Here is an 18,235-nt window from a genome sequence, read left to right as displayed (position 1 = left end):
ACTCAATCAACGCCGGGTACACCTTGAAGCCACATACAAATATAACTGGAAAAAGAACGGATTGCTGAAGATATATCATCTTTCGTAAATACAAATCTTTTGCAGTCTTCTCGCACTAACTAATACTACGTTCTTCTTTCGATCGATGAAATATGGACGTTGTCGAGGCACAACGTGTTTGATTGGGAAACCATTTTTTGAGATTTTCACAGAAAGTTGAAATTTTCATTATTTTTTGAATTTAGGGTTTGATGAAAATCAAAACTCCAACCCCATATTTATAACCCAAATTCCAGCGACTATAATGCAAAAATTAAGAAGAACTCGTCACCTCAGTGACGAGTTTCAAGTGACCGTTGCACAACTACCCATTGATCAACAATTAGATTTTTGAATCCGAAGGAACTTGTCACCTCGAAGTGACAAGTTATCCTCTTTTTTATTTCTAATTTTTTTTAAAATTATTAATGGTCGTTTAAAAATAATAAATTAATAGTCCACGTTAGACTCACTCATCCGGGTCTATTAAAAAATAATATTCTAAAATATTCATCATCTTAAGGTGACGAGTTCACCCGACACTGTAATAAATATCGTAAACCCCTCATTAAATTCTGGGATGGGTAAGACCCTAAATTTTAAATCTAAAATCCCCTGGGCCAAAAAAAAGGCTCTGTTATGAGTATGCCATGAGCATCGACCGACTGATCGTATAGCTCCAAAGTCCTTTCAGCACCACTCGCTGACGATGAGGTTTTTTGTTGGTTATTTGTTTTTTGTGGATTTCGCAGACATACCCTCCTCCACCCACTATACTACCTACGAAGCCATCTCATCATTTAAAAATAATAATAATATTTGTTTTTTTATGTATAGTAATATAGTTCACCCAGATATAAAATGGCTATCCTTTTTTTTAGGTTTTAGCAGAGCAATTGTCTCTTGCGCTCTTTGGGAGTTTTGAAGAAGAAAAACGCAGGGAAGGGTTCTGTGTAAGCCTTTTCCATAGTCCTGTTTTGTCTTACTGCATTGATAGTTTTATGTCTTCAAAATCCTGGTACCATTATTCTCTGTCCTTGTGATGTTTGCGGTGAATTTGATTTTGATCTTTTGATAACGTGACAGCGTTGGTTTCTTTTGTTAAACACCCTTTTCTGTTTCGATGGTTTGCATCTCAAAAACTTTGGTACAATGGCGAGTATTAATTGGAGATGGTCTGGTTGTTTGTTGCATGTCTTGAACAGCTCAATGCTGATTTCTAGATCGTTTTGGGTCATAATCTGTGAAGAAATTCGAATGATATTTGATTGGTATATGATGGTGGGTTGCAAACATTGAAATGGAATGATTCATGAGATTGCATTTGCCTGTGTGATTTTGAATACATGAAGCATTTCCATTGAATTACAGCACGTTTCCACTCTGTTTGCCTTGTATATTAATGACGTTCTCTTTTTACACTCGGCATTTCTGACAACTTTTTTAGATGAGCATTGCACAATGATGTAAATGTCAGTTTAGAATGTTCTAAAATGAATTTCATTTTACACTGTTTTTGCCTGTTGATAGTTCTTCGATCGTGTGTAACATCTGTTGAACTTGCTTTTCCTTACACATGACTGGGCATTACAAGGTTTTGTTATTGCTTATTTCTGGAAGATTACTCTTCATCAGATATTTCAACTTTAGAAGATGAGGGGAAGTCCTTGGCATCTTGGGCAATCGGTTACATGTCGTCTTACTCAAGCTGACAAGAAGGCTGTAGCTGTCGGTTCTTTGCTTCAGAGGCTGATCTGAAAAAGACTGTACTTTATGACTTCCATGTTGCTAATGGTGGGAAGATGGTCCCATTTGCTGGATGGAGCATGCCGATTCAGTACAAGGACTCCATCATGGACTCTACGGTAAATTGCAGGGAGAATGGAGGCCTCTTTGATGTATCACATATGTGTGGGCTGAGCCTTAAGGGAAAGGACTGTGTTCGAAAAGCTCGTCATTGCTGATGTTGCTGGACTTGCCCCTGGAACTGGAACGCTAACTGTCTTTACAAATGAGAAGGGAGGGGCAGTTGATGATTCTGTGATCACCAAAGTGAAGGATGATCACATATACCTGGTTGTGAATGCAGGCTGCAGGGATAAAGATTTGGCACACATTGAAGAGCATATGAAGGCATTCAAGTCCAAAAAGGTGGAGATGTCTCGTGGCACATCCATGATGAGAGATCTCTTCTAGCTCTCCAGGTTAGTCTATAAACTCTTCTAACTGTATGTCTCCACGCCTGATTCTCTGTATAGATTCATTATTTTGCATTCTTGCAATTTGCTGGTGAATTTTGTGTCAAACATGCATGCATACTTTTGCTTCTATATTTACTTTACTCTATGCAACTGTTCCTCCCCAATCAAATGTTCTCCTCTTATTCTTGAATAATTCAGTCTGCTTGCATTTGCAGGTTATTAAGAATTTAAGAGAATGAATTGCCTGAGGCAAGTGAACTATGTTTACTTTGGCTCGTACATGTCTATCTGTGTTTTGTCCTCTCACTAGACGTAGAAAATGTAGTCTTCTGTTATCAATGACAGTTGAAACATTCGTCTTCTCTCTTGCAGGGTCCTTTAGCTGCCCCAGTTCTTCAACATCTGACAAAGGATGATCTTGGTAAGCTATATTTTGGGGAGTTCCGTATATTGGATATCAATGGTGCAACATGCTTTCTCACTCGGACCGGGTAATCTTCCATTTTTCTATTAAAAGAGTAGTAATTTGGTTGGCATGATGATGTTATCATTTGTTAGGATGGCTATGGAGGGTAGTTGTCTCTTTAATCTATGGATCAGGTACACCCTTGAGGATGGATTTGAGATCTCAGTTCCCTCGGAAAATGCTGTGGATCTTGCTAAAGCAATCCTAGAGAGATCTGAAGGGAAGGTTAGGTTGACTGGTCTTGGAGCTTGAGACAGTCTCCGACTCGAAGCTGGCCTGTGTTTATATGGAAATGACATGGAACAACATATAACACCAGTGGAGGCTGGACTGAACTGGGCCATTGGGAAGAGGAGAGCAGAAGGTGGATTCCTAGGAGCTCAGGTCATCCGTAAACAACTGGAAGAGGGTCCCTCTATCAGGCGTGCTGGCTTCACCTCCCCAGGCCCACCTCCTCGATCCCACACTGAGATTCAGGACGAGAAAGGGAACAACATTGGTGAAATCACTAGCGGAGGATTTAGCCCCTGCCTCAAGAAGAACATTGCAATGGGATACGTTAAATCCGGATTACACAAGGCAGGAACTAAAGCTAAGATTTTGGTAAGAGGAAAGGCCTATGATGGAGTTGTCACCAAAACGCCTTTTGTACCAACAAAATATTACAAGCCATCCTGAGGCTCACCTCCAACATATTTCGCTTTGCTTCTTGTTATTGTGCTTGTTCTTTTTTATGTAATTTAACCGTTGCAATTGATACTAATCACTAGATTATCTGTTAACTGAAAAGGCAATGACATAGTTTGATGCTTTATTCGGGTATCATGTGTTAAATTCCAATTTTCTCAAAACAATAATTAACATAAAAAATTAACAGAAATCCTAGTCATATTATTTTTATTATCATACTACATTTTCCACATTCATGTCATAAAACCATATGCAATATGACTCTCCCTACTGCAGATCTGATTCAAATTTACTCAATTTCCTATTGGAACTTATGCTTACAGCAGGGTTTCCTCTGTTTTCTCTTTTAAACATCAAAACTTTAAAATAAATAGAGATATCGGACATCAAAACTGAAGAAATTGTAGCTGATCAGGGGAATTAAAAAACTACAGCAGACTCTTTTAATGATTTACGAGCGCGCCAATAAATAGCAGCAGCAGTTTCTGATGTCCCCAACTGTAAAGGGGGTTGGAAGATGGTGAGTGAGAGCACAGGATTCTAATCAAAATCAGAGAAACCGGTATGAAAGAAATAATACAAAAAGCTCACCTTAGTTTCAAGGGAATGGTAATCCTTCCATAAGCTAGTGTCTTGGTCATAAGTTTTGAGTGCAGCTTCATACAACTTTCGGGCATTTTCTAGAGAATCCTCATTGCCAAGAGAGGCGAGATTTGACTCTAATTCAATGCAATTTTTGTATAATGCAAGACCTGGATGAGGTAGAGCCAGGAATCTACAATTGACAGAGGACATAAAGTAAGCAATTTATTGCATGAAATGAATTACTATCAATATACTTATACTATTTAACATATAAATGCAAAAGCACAGCAGCAACCCTTAACTTCAAATCCTGGGAGATACAATTGAGGCAAAATAAAGTAACCAAAAACATCATCTCAAGACATAATAACATACCTCTTATACACCTCTCTTGCATGTTTAAGTCCATCTTTTTGAAGGATGAAATTAACTACAGCTGAAGATAGAGAAAATCCATTCTCACTGCCACCATATTTAGCAACCGCTCTGAGAGAAAGCTCAATCAGCTTCTCAAAATATTTCTTTTGAATTCCAAAGAACTTGAGAGCCTGTAGAATGAGATAGAATTACACCAGCACTTTCATACTTGTCGACTTAATTGCCTTACTGTTTCCAATGTAGTAGAGGAAGAGATAAAAGTACAAAATACTAATAAGTTTTCATATATATATACAATGCAGATGAGAAAACATAATTCAACATGTTTAGGCAAATCATAAGGGGATCCAAGTTCATTCAGCAAGGGTGATGATCAACAAATAAACATCAACTAGGGCGTTGAAGGGAGAAGAAAAAGACAAAGAAGATAATTAATGTCGAAACATACCATTATCCACAAGCTCTCAGCTTCTGACATTGACATTTTTGTTAGAACAGTTCTAAAAAGCTCAAAGATGTACAATGCATCAGCCTTGCAAGGAGAGAGAGAATTCCTTGTGATACATCTAATTTCTATGGAAACCCTCAAACCCATAATTGTAATGAATCTGAAAGTTTTCCACAGCAGAGCTTCTCTGCTAATTTCTTGGCTTCTTCCAGTCTCCCAAGTTGTGTGTAAATGAAATATTGGCAGGCAAGTTCTTCCGTAAGACATCCCATTTTTTCAGCCTTCTCATAAACCTTCATGATGTCTGTAATATAACTTGAGGTATGATTGGTTAAGGAAATCACTTCTGCTTCCCCACTCTTAGGAGCAATGACATCGGACAAAAATTTTATATAAAATTTGAACATCGTAGCTGAAGGAACGGATTTTATTGCCTCTTCATACACCTGTACATGGCATAGAAATAATATATCATATGGTAAACATGCTTGCTAGAATTGTACTTGGCAATATATAGTTACAAGTTTCACACCTGAGCTGCCTTTTGCAACTTAGAGAGCATGGCATCATCATTCTTCTCACCAGTACTTGAGGCATCAGACATTTCGAGTCTTGCAAGCCAATCCCAATATTCAGGGTCAGCTGAAAAGTCTCTTTTCATATCACTCAGAATCTCACCACGAAGCTCCTCCGAATCTGCCACTTCTATTGCTTCCAATATCTCAAGAAGTTGCTTCCTGAGGCTAAAACTAGAAGGGACTGCTTGAATTGCCCCACTATATATCGTTTTAAGAATACCCGAAGCATGTTCCAAAAACAAATTTGATTCCTTCCCAGACTCTTCATCTGACCCATGATCAATATTTTCTTTTTCTTCATCATCAAGGGACATAAACAAATCTTTATTTTCCTCTTTCCATTGCTTCTCATCAGCATCCTTCTTATCACGGACCAAGGTTCCTTTATCCTCCCCAAGAGCAGCCTTTCGAGCTTTTAGCTTGTTAAGGTATGTAAGCTCCATCCTAAGATACTCTACCCAAAGGTCCTCTGAATTTGGACACAATCTCAAGCCGCTTTGCATTAAAGCACGAGCTGCTGCAACATTCAAATTATGATCAAATTCCCAAGCTGCTGCATATATCCAAACTCCTGGCAGCTTAGGATGAAACCGAATCACTTGAGCCAAAACCTACAATATTCAACAAATTAAAAAACCAATCACGACTAAAGCTCAAATAAACACGGCAACAATTTCTTCTTTTTCATACCTATACAGAAATATATATGCATAAATTTTAAAAAATGTACCTTTTTCATTCTTCCATTATTTCTCTGCCTACAAAACTCAAGGTACCGAAACCAAAGCTCCACGTCTCCTTTATATCTCATCACAGCAAGTCTATATATCTCCATGATTCTCGCGACGGGGGCGAAATCGGAGACCGATTTCCTAGACTTGATCTTCTTTCCTTGACGCACGAGTTCACGAGTCGCAGCTTTCTTACGGAGCCGGCGAAGGGAATCTAGCTGAGTCTCGTAGTCGATATAGGCAATGAAATCTTGCTTGAGAGGAGAAGGGCGCTTGAGTCGGTATTCGAACTTGCGACGTTGCTTGACTATCTCGGCGATCTCACGACAAGTGAATATACCGCGACGCTCGAGGTCATCGAGCTCGTCTACCATGCGCTCGAGACGGTATTGAACAACGTCCGCCATTGTGGCTTGGTGTTTGAGAGGAGCAGAGTAGGCGCGTGTCTAGGGTTTAAGGATGGGAGATTATAGTTTTAGGGGGATGAGTTTCGTTTGGGGTTTATTGTTCGACCGAATCTGAACAGAGAGTTAGCGTTTATTCAAATGGACTGGACATAACTTTGATGCAGATCAAAACTAAACTTGGGCTTTCTTTTTATTAAGCCCACATCCATTCGTCAACTTTGAGGCCTTTTAATTAAAACCAAAAGTTGGCGAAATTGACTCAGGCGGGTAAAAATGTTAACCCATTAGACCATCTTCATAATTTATTTGAGATTTATCGTAAATGTTACATTGCAAGATAAACATGTCACGATCACATGTTGAGTTTATCTAAATAATTTTTTATTCAAGATCATCACGTCGAGGTGACAATTTTAAAAAATATATAATTTTTTATTAAAATTTTATCCTACCAGAATGACAAGTTATAATAAAAAATATATTTTATTAAAATTCATCATGCTCACGTGATGAATTCTAAATCGTTATAATAAATGTAGTAATTCTAAAAATAGAATATATAATTTATTATTAGATTAAATAATTAGGCGAATTTTATCCTAAAAATTTTATATTGAGTGGCAAGTTTGCCATAGAATCTGTCGTATAGTTTTCTGTCCAATAGATCATATGCTCCTCTCGAACCATCTAATATTTAATAAACTAATGTGAACATCTAAATTCGATTCACCATTACAATCCAATTTCGATTCAACCTACATTGCACCACTGTTTCACGTCTAAGCTAGCCCCACAGTTCCACTTTCGGACGGAACATATTCCGATGAATAATAACTTTAAGGGTAAACTATATCACTGACCACCTAATTATAGTTTTTTTTATTTTGACCATCATTTTTTAATTTTATGAATCAGGTCACCCAACTATTTAAATATATTCAATCAAATCACTCCCTCTTAAATTTAATTTAATAATATATATAATTTTGTAAATTTTAATTGAATATAAGGCTTGATTTAATGGCTAAGATGTTTGCCCTCCCTTTTAAATTTCCAAGTTTGAATCCCTCTACAAGCATGTTAATTTCGTTTTAGCCTAGTGGTTTGGGCATTCTTGGTAGAGTAGTGGGTCGCCAAGTTAATTTCTTTGGAATGTTTTGTATCTAATAAGGTGGTGACACCACCTTATTGTATACAAAATAAAATAAATTAAACAATTAGAATTAATAAAATATCTTTTAATCTGGTAGTGACATGTGTCACCACCTAACTGGAGATCAAATTTATTAAATTAAATCAAAATTATGATCAAATTAAAAAAAATATATGACTATTGAGGATCAAATATGTAATTATATCAATTTTATTAACTGCACGTCAGTACTTCTGTTAAATGTTAACGACAAGTGACCTGATTGACTACGTTTAAATAGTTGGGTGACTTGATTGACTATAATTCAAAAATGATGGTCAAAATGAAAAGAGGCTATTGTTAGGTGGTCAATGGTATAGTTTACCCTAATTTTAAATGTGGATTAACACTCAATCTCATCATGGCCAAAGATCAAGGTTTAAAAGCGTTATTCATGTCCATGACCATCTAATAATAATTGAATGCAAAAAGAAAAAAAAAGTATTGATAAAATAATTTTAAAAAATATAGATCTATTTAATATTTTAGCGTAAGTTTTCTTCTTCTTCACAACGCGGGAATCGTAATCTAAAAGTTGTTATTATATTTTAGGTATATGAATGTATGATGGTAACTGTGTTGTACACAGGGCCGTGTTGTAAATTTTGGTGACCTTCCTTACATAAATTGGGCCCTGTGCGACTGGATAGCCCGCACATGCCCAAAACCGGCCCTGGTTGTACAAGAGAAGAGTGTTGGGAATTCAATAAACACTAAGATGTCACTGATATAAGTTAATGAACTGTTTATTACATGCAACTTTCCCACAGTTCACGTTTAGGCTTACAGATTACAATTACATTTGTGAAAGGGATGCACACCTAAATTAATAATACCACATAACATGTACCATGAAGTTACTTCAATCCCAAGCAACATAGTCCGTACAACTCATGGTATTCCGCTTCCTCCTCCAAATCCTGCACCATATCCTCCGCCAAACCCACCACCATGAGATCCTCCGCCTCCAAGCCCTCCGTTTCCAGACCCGACCCCACCACCAGCACCACTCCCGAAACCATATCCATCACCCCATTGCCACCCCCTCCTTCACCACCATCGTCGCCACCACCTCCTCCTCCGCCTAAGTGCCCATCGGCACCAGGCCAACCGAACCCATCGCCATACACCGGGATATAAGGGAAGAATGATTTATTGTCACCAACTGCATGCACTTCCTTTTCGCTCACACCTAGCTTCCTAGAGTCAGTACGACAGGGAAGAAGAAAAAAACCGAGAATCAGGAAAGTGAAAACCCTGAAGGCACTCATCGTTTACATGCAAATAGAATGGTGCCCCATAACTATAGACCACAGAACATATATATAGATGGCTGAGAAGTAAGATCGAGTAATTAAATTGCCGGCAGTGTCACGATACTTAAAAAGTGGACCAGTAATTTACATCCAATCATCAATAATCCGTGCCCAGACATGAAGTTAATAAAGCGACCCAGCCAATAGTAATGATCCAAGATTTTGGTCATTGGATCATCAATCAAACTAACAGTACTGGTGAATAAAAATAATTAGCTTTTGCATTTTTCAATTGAAAATATTTAATGTTGTAGACCTTCATCTAACTTCATTATTAGCAATCTTAAAATCTCCTCTGTGCAAATCTTTTTTTTAATTTTCTTTGTACCCATTTCACATATGCCCTTAATGCAAAATAACTCCTGACAATTTCATCTCGTTCGTAAGTAACTTACTAATCATTGTTGAATCATGGAGTAGCTTTGATGGTTGAGGATTTTTCTTATGATTTGATTCTCAATCAAACATGAGATTAATTTGTAAATAAATGTTTTTCTTAATAGTCAAATATTTTAGTTCAGGATTTAAATTATAGCCTCAGTGTTGGAAGCTGAGGTGAGAGAGCTTGTTGCTTTAAACACTGGAATGAACTAATTAATAATGATCAAGTGAGTATCATAGTGATCTAGTTTTACTTTGCATACAAAGTATTTTAATAATAAAAGTTAATGGCTTCAATTCTGTTCCACCACTTCATAATAATCTCGTTTGTGTTCATGTTGTGGTAATACTCCTACATTTGGTGGCGGTGATCGTAGTGCTTCATCGGTCGTCGAGACCACAAAAGAGAAGGTTGAAGAGAAGAATCTTATGATGATATGGGTTTCAACCTCTTTGATTAAACTAGTAATGCAAATATCAAAGCCTCTCTTGTGCAGTTGTTACCTTTATTTTAAGTGGTATATGGTTTGTTGTGTTTGTTACTCTCTAGTTGGACATTGTTCTCGTCTTTTAAGTTCGAGTTTTCGTAGAAAAATATAGCCGAAGAAAATTAACAATTCAGCTGCAATCTTGAATTTTTGGATTAAAACAAGTTATGATCTGAGTTTGATCTTTACTCTGTTTCGTTGCTCCATGTATTGGTTAGTTTTGTTCATTTTGTTTGATTGTTCGGTGTTTTATTCTGCAAAATCATTCTGTACTGTTTGACACTGTTAAAAAACTATACTGATATTTCATATGATTCCCCTACCTTTGCTTTGTTATTAAAAAGTTTTGTTAAAACAGGAACCGATCCCTGCAAAACACGTCAAAATATTGTCCTCAGTCGGCAAGCCAAGGAAGCCATTAAAGCGGTCGAAAGTCACATAAGAGACGTGCCTGACTTTAGTTTCGTCAGTTAATCTCCATGGAAAACCTTGGAACCAGAAGGGAAAATGAGCCGAAGAAAGAAGGCGAGATAATAAGCTTTTATTTGCTCAAAGAAAAGGAATCGTTAAAGCCTAAAAGTTGTAGAAAAGGTGAAATGATTGAAAGAATATTCAGAAAAAATTAGGATTTGTATAAGAGAGATTTTAAGTTTTTTTTTTTTGAATTAATCAATGATATATGATCTATTGACCGACTAATCCAGATCGGATATTACAGAGACGATGGCGACCTTCACAACCCATTTTGCTCCATCCGCAAACATCAATATTCAAACCCCTGACCTTGCTTAAGGGATCTAATGCCTCATCCCACTAGATCAACTAGTTATTAGTAAAGATTTTAAGATTTTGATAAGGGTTTAAAGAAGGGGTTTTTATTTTTTTTTGACATTAATAGTGAATTAACGGTAAGTTTATTAACGTAGTTCTGCGGTGCGGCGTCTAAAAAACGGTTAATATACGGCGTGACCGGTTAAACAAGTGACCGGTTAAAATTTAGACCGGTTATGTTATATTATTTAACCGGAAATATTATAAAGTACAATAACATACTGGGTAGCGCTTATATAATGTAATAGGTAGCGCTTATATTGACCTATTTTATAAGTAAATCGGTATATTTATACCGATAGCATTACAAATTTACCTATTACATTATAATATGTTGAAAGTGTCTATACTTTTTTATAAAAAAGATCGATACTTTTTTTAAAGTTATGTAATTTATGTTTCAATTTTTTTTTAATAGTGTTTCATGTTTTCCACCTGCAATATTAATTTAATAATATCATTTGCACAAAAAATTATTTGATTGTTTTGATATTTTATAAAATAATATTTAGAATTTAAATTTAACAATATTAACCAAAGATAATAATAAATATGTAATATATATGTTTATTATTTTTAATTTAATAATAATATATCGTAACGTAAAAAATAAATCATTAGACGCCTATAATTACTAAATTAATATCTTAAAACTCACTCAAAAGATAACCTTAAATTAATGTTTTCCACAGTAAAAAAAGTATGGACACTTTTATAAAAAGAATAGATATTTTACATTATAAGCACTACCTATTACATTATATAAACGCTACCTATTACATTATATAAGCGTTACCTATTACATCATATTTTTACCTATTATATTGAAAGTGTCTATACTTTTTATAAAAAGGATCGATACATTTTTTAAAGTTATGTAATTTATGTTTCAATTTTTTTAATAGTGTTTCATGTTTTCCACCTACAATATTAATTTAACAATTTCATTTGCACAAAAAATTATTTGATTGTTTTGATATTTTATAAAATAATATTTAGAATTTAAATTTAATAATACTAACCAAAGATAATAATAAATATGTAATATATGTTTATTGTTTTAATTTAATAATATATTTTAATGTAAAAATAAATCATTAGACACCTATAATTACTAAATTAATATCTTAAAACTCACTCAAAGATAACCTTAAATTAATGTTTTCCACAGTGAAAAAAGTATGGACACTTTTATAAAAAGGATAAATACTTTACAATATAAGCACTACCTATTACATTATATAAACGCTAACTATTACATTATATAAGCGCTACCTATTACATCATATTTTTACCTATTATATTGAAAGTGTCTATACTTTTTATAAAAAGGATCGATACTTTTTTTAAAGTTATGTAATTTATGTTTCAATATTTTTTAATAGTGTTTCATGTTTTCCACCTACAATATTAATTTAATAATTTCATTTGCACAAAAATTATTTGATTGTTTTGATATTTTATAAAATAATATTTAGAATTTAAATTTAATAATATTAACCAAAGATAATAATAAATATGTAATATATATGTTTATTGTTTTTAATTTAATAATAATATATATCGTAACGTAAAAAATAAATCATTAGACGCCTATAATTACTAAATTAATATCTTAAAATTCACTCAAAAGATAACCTTAAATTAATGTTTTCCACAGTGAAAAAAATATGGACACTTTTATAAAAAGGATAGATACTTTACAATATAAGCACTACCTATTACATTATATAAACGCTACCTATTACATTATATAAGCGCTACCTATTACATCATATTTTTACCTATTATATTGAAAGTGTCTATACTTTTTATAAAAAGGATCGATACTTTTTTTAAAGTTATGTAATTTATGTTTCAATTTTTTTAATAGTGTTTCATGTTTTCCACCTACAATATTAATTTAATAATTTCATTTGCACAAAAAATTATTTGATTGTTTTGATATTTTATAAAATATTATTTAGTATTTAAATTTAACAATATTAACCAAAGATAATACTAAATATGTAATATATGTTTATTGTTTTAATTAATAATAATATATACCGTAACGTAAAAAATAAATCATTAGACGCCTATAATTACTAAATTAATATCTAAAACTCACTCAAAAGATGTACATACATAAATATGTAGTTATTGTACATACCTAAATTTAATGATAATATATACTTGTAGTTATTGTACATACCTAAATTTAATGATAATATATACTTGTAGTTATTGTACATACCTAAATATGTACTGCGAATTTAATGTTGTACCCACCCTTTAACTACCACTACCAATACCACATCCTATTGAAAGCAGCACAACTTAAACATGTTCAAAATGAACCTTTGCTTACATCTCCATCAACTCCTGGACCACTGAACTTGCACAACAAAATTTTTGCCATGGATAATACTGATGTAGACAATGTTAAGCCAACCGAGGAATGCCATGAAGTACATAATGTTGATGAATCTGACAGATTGGTTGGTCAGCTCTTCTGTTCACGTGATCAAGCTTGGTACTTTTACAAGGGATTCGCACGGGAACATGGGTTTAGTGCACGTAAGGGAACAACACGGCTTGACATGGAAGGGAATGTGAAGACATAAGATTTTGTTGTTCCAAAGAAGGGTTTCGAGTATCAAAAGTCAATATTGTTGATTGTCAACGTGCTCATACGCCAGTCACAAGAACAGGATATAAGGCTAGAGTCGTAGTTACAGCAACAAATACAAACGATCAGTGGGTTATAAGTAAGTCTGATCAGAAACATAATCATGTATTGTGCACACTTGCTATGACACCATTTATGCGTTCTAATATAGCTGTAAGTAAGGCTGATATCGATGAGGCAACAACATTGAAAGAGGTCGGTGTTGGCACGTCACAAGTAATGAACTATTTAACGCAACAGGCAGGGGGCTATCATAATGTTGGATTTACACATAAAGACCTCTACAATGCACTTCAAAGAGGTAAAGCAAAGGAAATCGTCGATGGGGATGTGAATGCGCTTATTGCCTACTTTGATTATAAGAAACATGATGATCTCGGGTTTTTTATGACATACTCGGTAGACGAATCGGGGGCATTGTATAATCTTATTTGGTCGGATTCTACATCGAGATCGGATTACACATGCTTCGGTGATGTAATTGCGTTCGACACAACGTACAAGATAATTTGTATGGTCGACCAATTATGCCTATTATTGGTGTCAATCATCACCATAACACAATTGTGTTTGCCACTGCCATAATCGCTGACGAGACGTCTCAATCTTTCGAGTGTGTGCTACAGAATTTTTTAGAAGCCATGATGAATAAATCACCTATTTCAGTTGTCACCGATGGAGATAGGGCAATGCAGAGGGCTATCAAATCTGTTATCCCTTATGCTAAGCACAGATTATGTTCTTGGCATCTTTCTCGCAATGCACAAGCTAACATTGGTGACCCAAAGTTTACAGCAACATTCTCAAAATGCATGGCTTCCTGGTGGACAACCAAGGAATTTGATATTCAATGGCGTTCGGTTGTTTCAGAATTCAATGTCCAAAAGCATCCATGGGTGATTGAGAAGGGAAATACACGACACTTATGGGCACAAGCATATCTAACCGGTCATTTCTTTGCCAATATTCGCTCAACACAAAGGTGCGAGTCTATGAATGCTTCACTAGCTATTGCACTGAAACACAAGAAGACATATTTAGATGTTGTTCGTGCAATTGAAGATGGAATTAGTAGAATGCGTATGAACGAGTTGAAAGCGGATTACTTAAGTTCCCATACGAAGCCCTTCCAGATCACAAAACTGGTCGACCTTGAAAGCCATGCCGCTGCGATTTTTACCCGCGAATCTTTTCGTGTGTTCCAAGATGAACTTATATGGGAGACATTGTACCGGATTGAGGCAGAGATTAAGTCCTTATCAGATGAATGGAGGCTAAGCTAAGCTAATAGTTTCTCCTTTAGGGAGTCTCTCAATTCTCAACTATAAGCATTTGAGTTGTTTTTGTTCTGACTTCGAAGTTTGTGTTTGAAGTTTATCAGCTATTGTGTAACACACAAACTTGAGAGAAGAGGTACTACCAAGTGTTCGATGTATTGCTTGAAAAAACCTAAGGTTTTGCAATAAAACCAGTGTTTGCATGCTTCGGCTCTGGAGTTTCGAAAACTCAGTCTGAGAAGCATATCATCCACTCATTTTGTAAGCCTCTTTCAGAATCTCTTTAGGCTTCCCAAGAGAGCTCGAGTTCCGGCTCCGTCCTTTGCTTGAAGCCACTCATAGAGTCCAATAACTGACGGTTTGCTTTCGATGAGATGGTCAACAATATCTGTTAAAATGTAGTTGGTGTTTTGGAGGAGATGGTCAATAATATATGTCAAAATCGGATCAGATCCGGATATTTGGATATTCGATCCGAAATTTCGGATATCCGATTTTTTCGGATCAGATACGGATCATTACTTTAAGTAACTGAAATTTTCGGATATCCAAAAATTCTAATCGGATAATATCGATATCTGATAGTGCACACCCCCAGGATAAACAGTGGCTTTTATGTATATGTGGATATCACTACCGAAAGGATAAACGTGAAGTTTCATAATGTTGACCACATATTATGTGTGTTTCTAAATCACTGAATGGAGGCTAAAGCAGTGGGAATTTTTGTTCAGAATCTTTAATTTTATGGTTCTCGCAAATGTTTAATGGAAAATGAAATGAGACATTTTCCTCACCATTTAAATTTGTCAGAAATTATTAATGAAAAAGAAAGGATAACCAGAAAAAAATAGAAAAGGAAGGATCTAAGAAATTAACAGGACCATTTTCCAGCCTCCAAATACAAACTTTAACTGTCTTTACATTGACCACGTGACGGAAGCGATGATCAACTATATTAAGACCCAACCAACCACGGTCAGCCATGTCAGCGATTTCATTTTATCCGAAATTGCGTCCGGGTTCAATGAACCTGGTTCCCCGTCTTTCATCAGCCTATTTAATCGTTTAGCTCCCTCACCCTCTCCTTCAAACGCAAAACACAGGAAACAAAATCCAGAATCTCAGGGGAGCCAAACTGTTGTTTTTCCTTTTTTCTTATAAACAAAAGTATAAATTTTCGAAGATGGCGTTTGCTGTTACTTCTTCTTCGGCTGCGATTTCTGTTTCCAGCTTTTCTCGTTCAAGTTCCTCAGACCTCAAAGGTACTTTAATTTCATTTTTTTTAACAAAATTTTTTTTTGGGGGATCAATCAGGCTTATTGATGTTTTTGTTTGGGTTTTCCAGTCCCGCAAATTTGTTCATTCCGACTGGCGGATCGCCATGCAACGGTGAATCTATCTCAAAAACGTTGCGCAGTGAAGCCCGTGAACGCAGAGCCAAAAAGGAATGATTCCCTGCTCCCTCAGGCTGCAAGCATCTCTGCTCCTGGTAAAAATGCAGAAAATTTTATTCATTTTTTTAGTTGTTAATTAATATTGATTATAGATGTTTGATCGGGTTTTACTATTTATGGATTAACAGAAGTGTCGGAAAAAGTTGAGGTGGAGGATTTTGAGAAACTGGCCAAAGAACTTGACAGCGCTTCTCCACTTGAAATCATGGATAAGGCTTTAGAGAAATTTGGAAACGACGTCGCTATTGCTTTCAGGTACCTCAAAATTTATTAGCTTCATTAACCTATATTGCCTAAGCAATTTCATCTAATGTTTTCACCGTGGGATCTAAAGTGTAAATTAAATACGATTTTTTAATGTGTTGGTGCCACTGTTACTTTTCAAATTGCTAGATTCGTTTGATGTTATGGTGAATTTGAGTGTGATGGAATATTTTAATTAATTAAATTTTGTTTTGGCAGTGGGGCGGAGGATGTTGCTTTGATCGAGTATGCAAAATTGACTGGTAGACCATTTAGGGTTTTTAGCCTTGATACTGGTAGGCTGAACCCTGAAACTTACCGATTCTTTGATGAGGTTGAGAAGCATTACGGGATTCGTATCGAGTACATGTTTCCGGATGCTGTTGAAGTTCAGGCCTTGGTTAGGAGCAAAGGGTTGTTCTCATTTTACGTGGACGGGCACCAAGAATGCTGCCGAGTTAGGAAAGTGAGGCCTTTGAGGAGAGCACTCAAGGGGTTACGTGCTTGGATTACTGGTCAAAGGAAAGATCAGTCTCCAGGAACGCGATCGGAGGTTCCTGTTGTTCAAGTTGACCCTGTTTTTGAAGGTTTGGATGGTGGGGTTGGTAGCTTGGTGAAGTGGAACCCGGTTGCCAATGTTGATGGTATAGACATTTGGAACTTCCTCCTGGCGATGAATGTACCGATCAATTCTTTGCATTCCCAAGGATTTGTATCCATCGGTTGCGAGCCTTGCACTAGACCAGTATTACCAGGACAACATGAGAGGGAAGGAAGGTGGTGGTGGGAGGATGCCAAGGCCAAGGAGTGTGGTCTCCATAAAGGGAACTTGAAACAACACAGTGCTGCTCAACTTAATGGAAATGGAAATGGGGCTGCCGCTCATACTGACATTTTCAATAGCCAGAATTTGGTCACATTGAGTAGGGCAGGAATTGAGAATTTGACCAGGTTGCAGAACCGGAAAGAGCCTTGGATTGTTGTACTCTATGCCCCATGGTGTCCTTATTGCCAGGTAACCCTGCTTCATAGTGTGCAGAATTAGGTTGAAAAATGTTGTTTGTTTTTGGGTTTTAATCTGACGGATCAATGTATAAATTTTGAACAGGCTATGGAAGAATCATATGTTGCGTTGGCTGAGAAGTTGGCAGGCTCTGGCGTGAAGGTTGCGAAATTCAGAGCTGATGGTGAACAGAAGGAGTACGCACAGAAAGAGTTGCAGTTGGGAAGCTTCCCCACCATACTCTTCTTCCCCAAACACTCAGCTAAGCCAATAAAGTATGCCTCTGAGAGGAGGGATGTTGATTCATTGATGGCCTTCGTTAATGCACTCCGATGATGGGATTGTCGAATTGACAAGAATCAAATGTTGAGGAGTGGTACATGCTGGTTTTCAATATATATTCGAGTGTTGGGTTCTATCGAAACATGTCTCAGCAAGAAACAAACTCATTAACCCAGATTTTGTCATATACTTCCAGCACCCAGAGCATCAAAATGAGCTTTGTGTGTTTTTGTAAAATCTACATATGAGATTGATGAGTTGTCTATTAAAATCTGTATTTTCCTCCGAAACTTCAGTACCTGAGCTTATATAGTATCATTAATACTCGAGAATTAGAGAACTGTTTTCATTGTTTTTCCACAAGCACGGAAGAACAAAATCCAGTTATCTGCAGTTCCCAAAGAAAGTAGAAGGAAATGCAATGGATTTTTGTTGAAATTAATTAAAAAATTTCCGTGTACGGTTAAAAATCCTTCCTAATTTTCAAAATTGATCAACATTTGAGTACTTAATGTTCAACCCTAAAATGCTAATATCTAAAGCATCAAAGCAAGGAGACAGGAAAGAATAA

At 35.9% G+C, this 18,235-nt stretch overlaps 1 protein-coding gene and 2 pseudogenes across 2 annotated transcripts; 2 read left to right on the top strand and 1 right to left on the bottom strand.

The window, feature by feature from the left end:
- The first annotated feature begins 1,668 nt into the window (after positions 1 to 1,668).
- On the top strand, positions 1,669 to 3,384 carry LOC120208755 (annotated as a pseudogene).
- Positions 3,385 to 3,687: 303 nt separating this feature from the next.
- Positions 3,688 to 6,594, bottom strand: LOC120208751 (annotated as a pseudogene).
- Positions 6,595 to 15,760: 9,166 nt separating this feature from the next.
- On the top strand, positions 15,761 to 17,894 carry LOC120208754 (5'-adenylylsulfate reductase 2, chloroplastic-like). 2 transcript variants are annotated; one of them, XM_039207943.1, is made up of 6 exons: positions 15,761 to 15,944; positions 16,028 to 16,171; positions 16,265 to 16,391; positions 16,599 to 17,394; positions 17,488 to 17,725; positions 17,824 to 17,894. In XM_039207943.1, the coding sequence occupies exons 1-5, from the start codon at positions 15,866 to 15,868 to the stop codon at positions 17,716 to 17,718; spliced, it is 1,377 nt and encodes a 458-aa protein (XP_039063874.1). In that variant the 5' UTR covers positions 15,761 to 15,865; the 3' UTR covers positions 17,719 to 17,725; positions 17,824 to 17,894. The 2 variants fall into 2 exon arrangements, with proteins under 2 accessions (XP_039063874.1, XP_039063875.1); XM_039207944.1 differs by lacking the exon at positions 17,824 to 17,894 and having other exon boundaries at positions 17,488 to 17,728.
- The last annotated feature ends 341 nt before the right edge of the window (positions 17,895 to 18,235 follow it).

The sequence above is a fragment of the Hibiscus syriacus genome, unplaced genomic scaffold (assembly GCF_006381635.1).
Source record: "Hibiscus syriacus cultivar Baekdansim isolate YM2019G1 unplaced genomic scaffold, ASM638163v2 tig00017404_pilon, whole genome shotgun sequence".
Lineage (NCBI taxonomy): Eukaryota > Viridiplantae > Streptophyta > Magnoliopsida > Malvales > Malvaceae > Hibiscus > Hibiscus syriacus.
This window is presented reverse-complemented; position numbering and strand designations above follow the sequence as displayed.

Bases quoted from the DNA above. Each gene is read 5' to 3' on its own strand.
- LOC120208754 (XM_039207943.1), top strand. From the start codon at position 15,866: ATGGCGTTTGCTGTTACTTCTTCTTCGGCTGCGATTTCTGTTTCCAGC. The intron at 16,172-16,264 runs GTAAAAATGCAG...ATGGATTAACAG, and splicing joins TGCAAGCATCTCTGCTCCTG to AAGTGTCGGAAAAAGTTGAG. The intron at 16,392-16,598 runs GTACCTCAAAAT...TTGTTTTGGCAG, and splicing joins GACGTCGCTATTGCTTTCAG to TGGGGCGGAGGATGTTGCTT.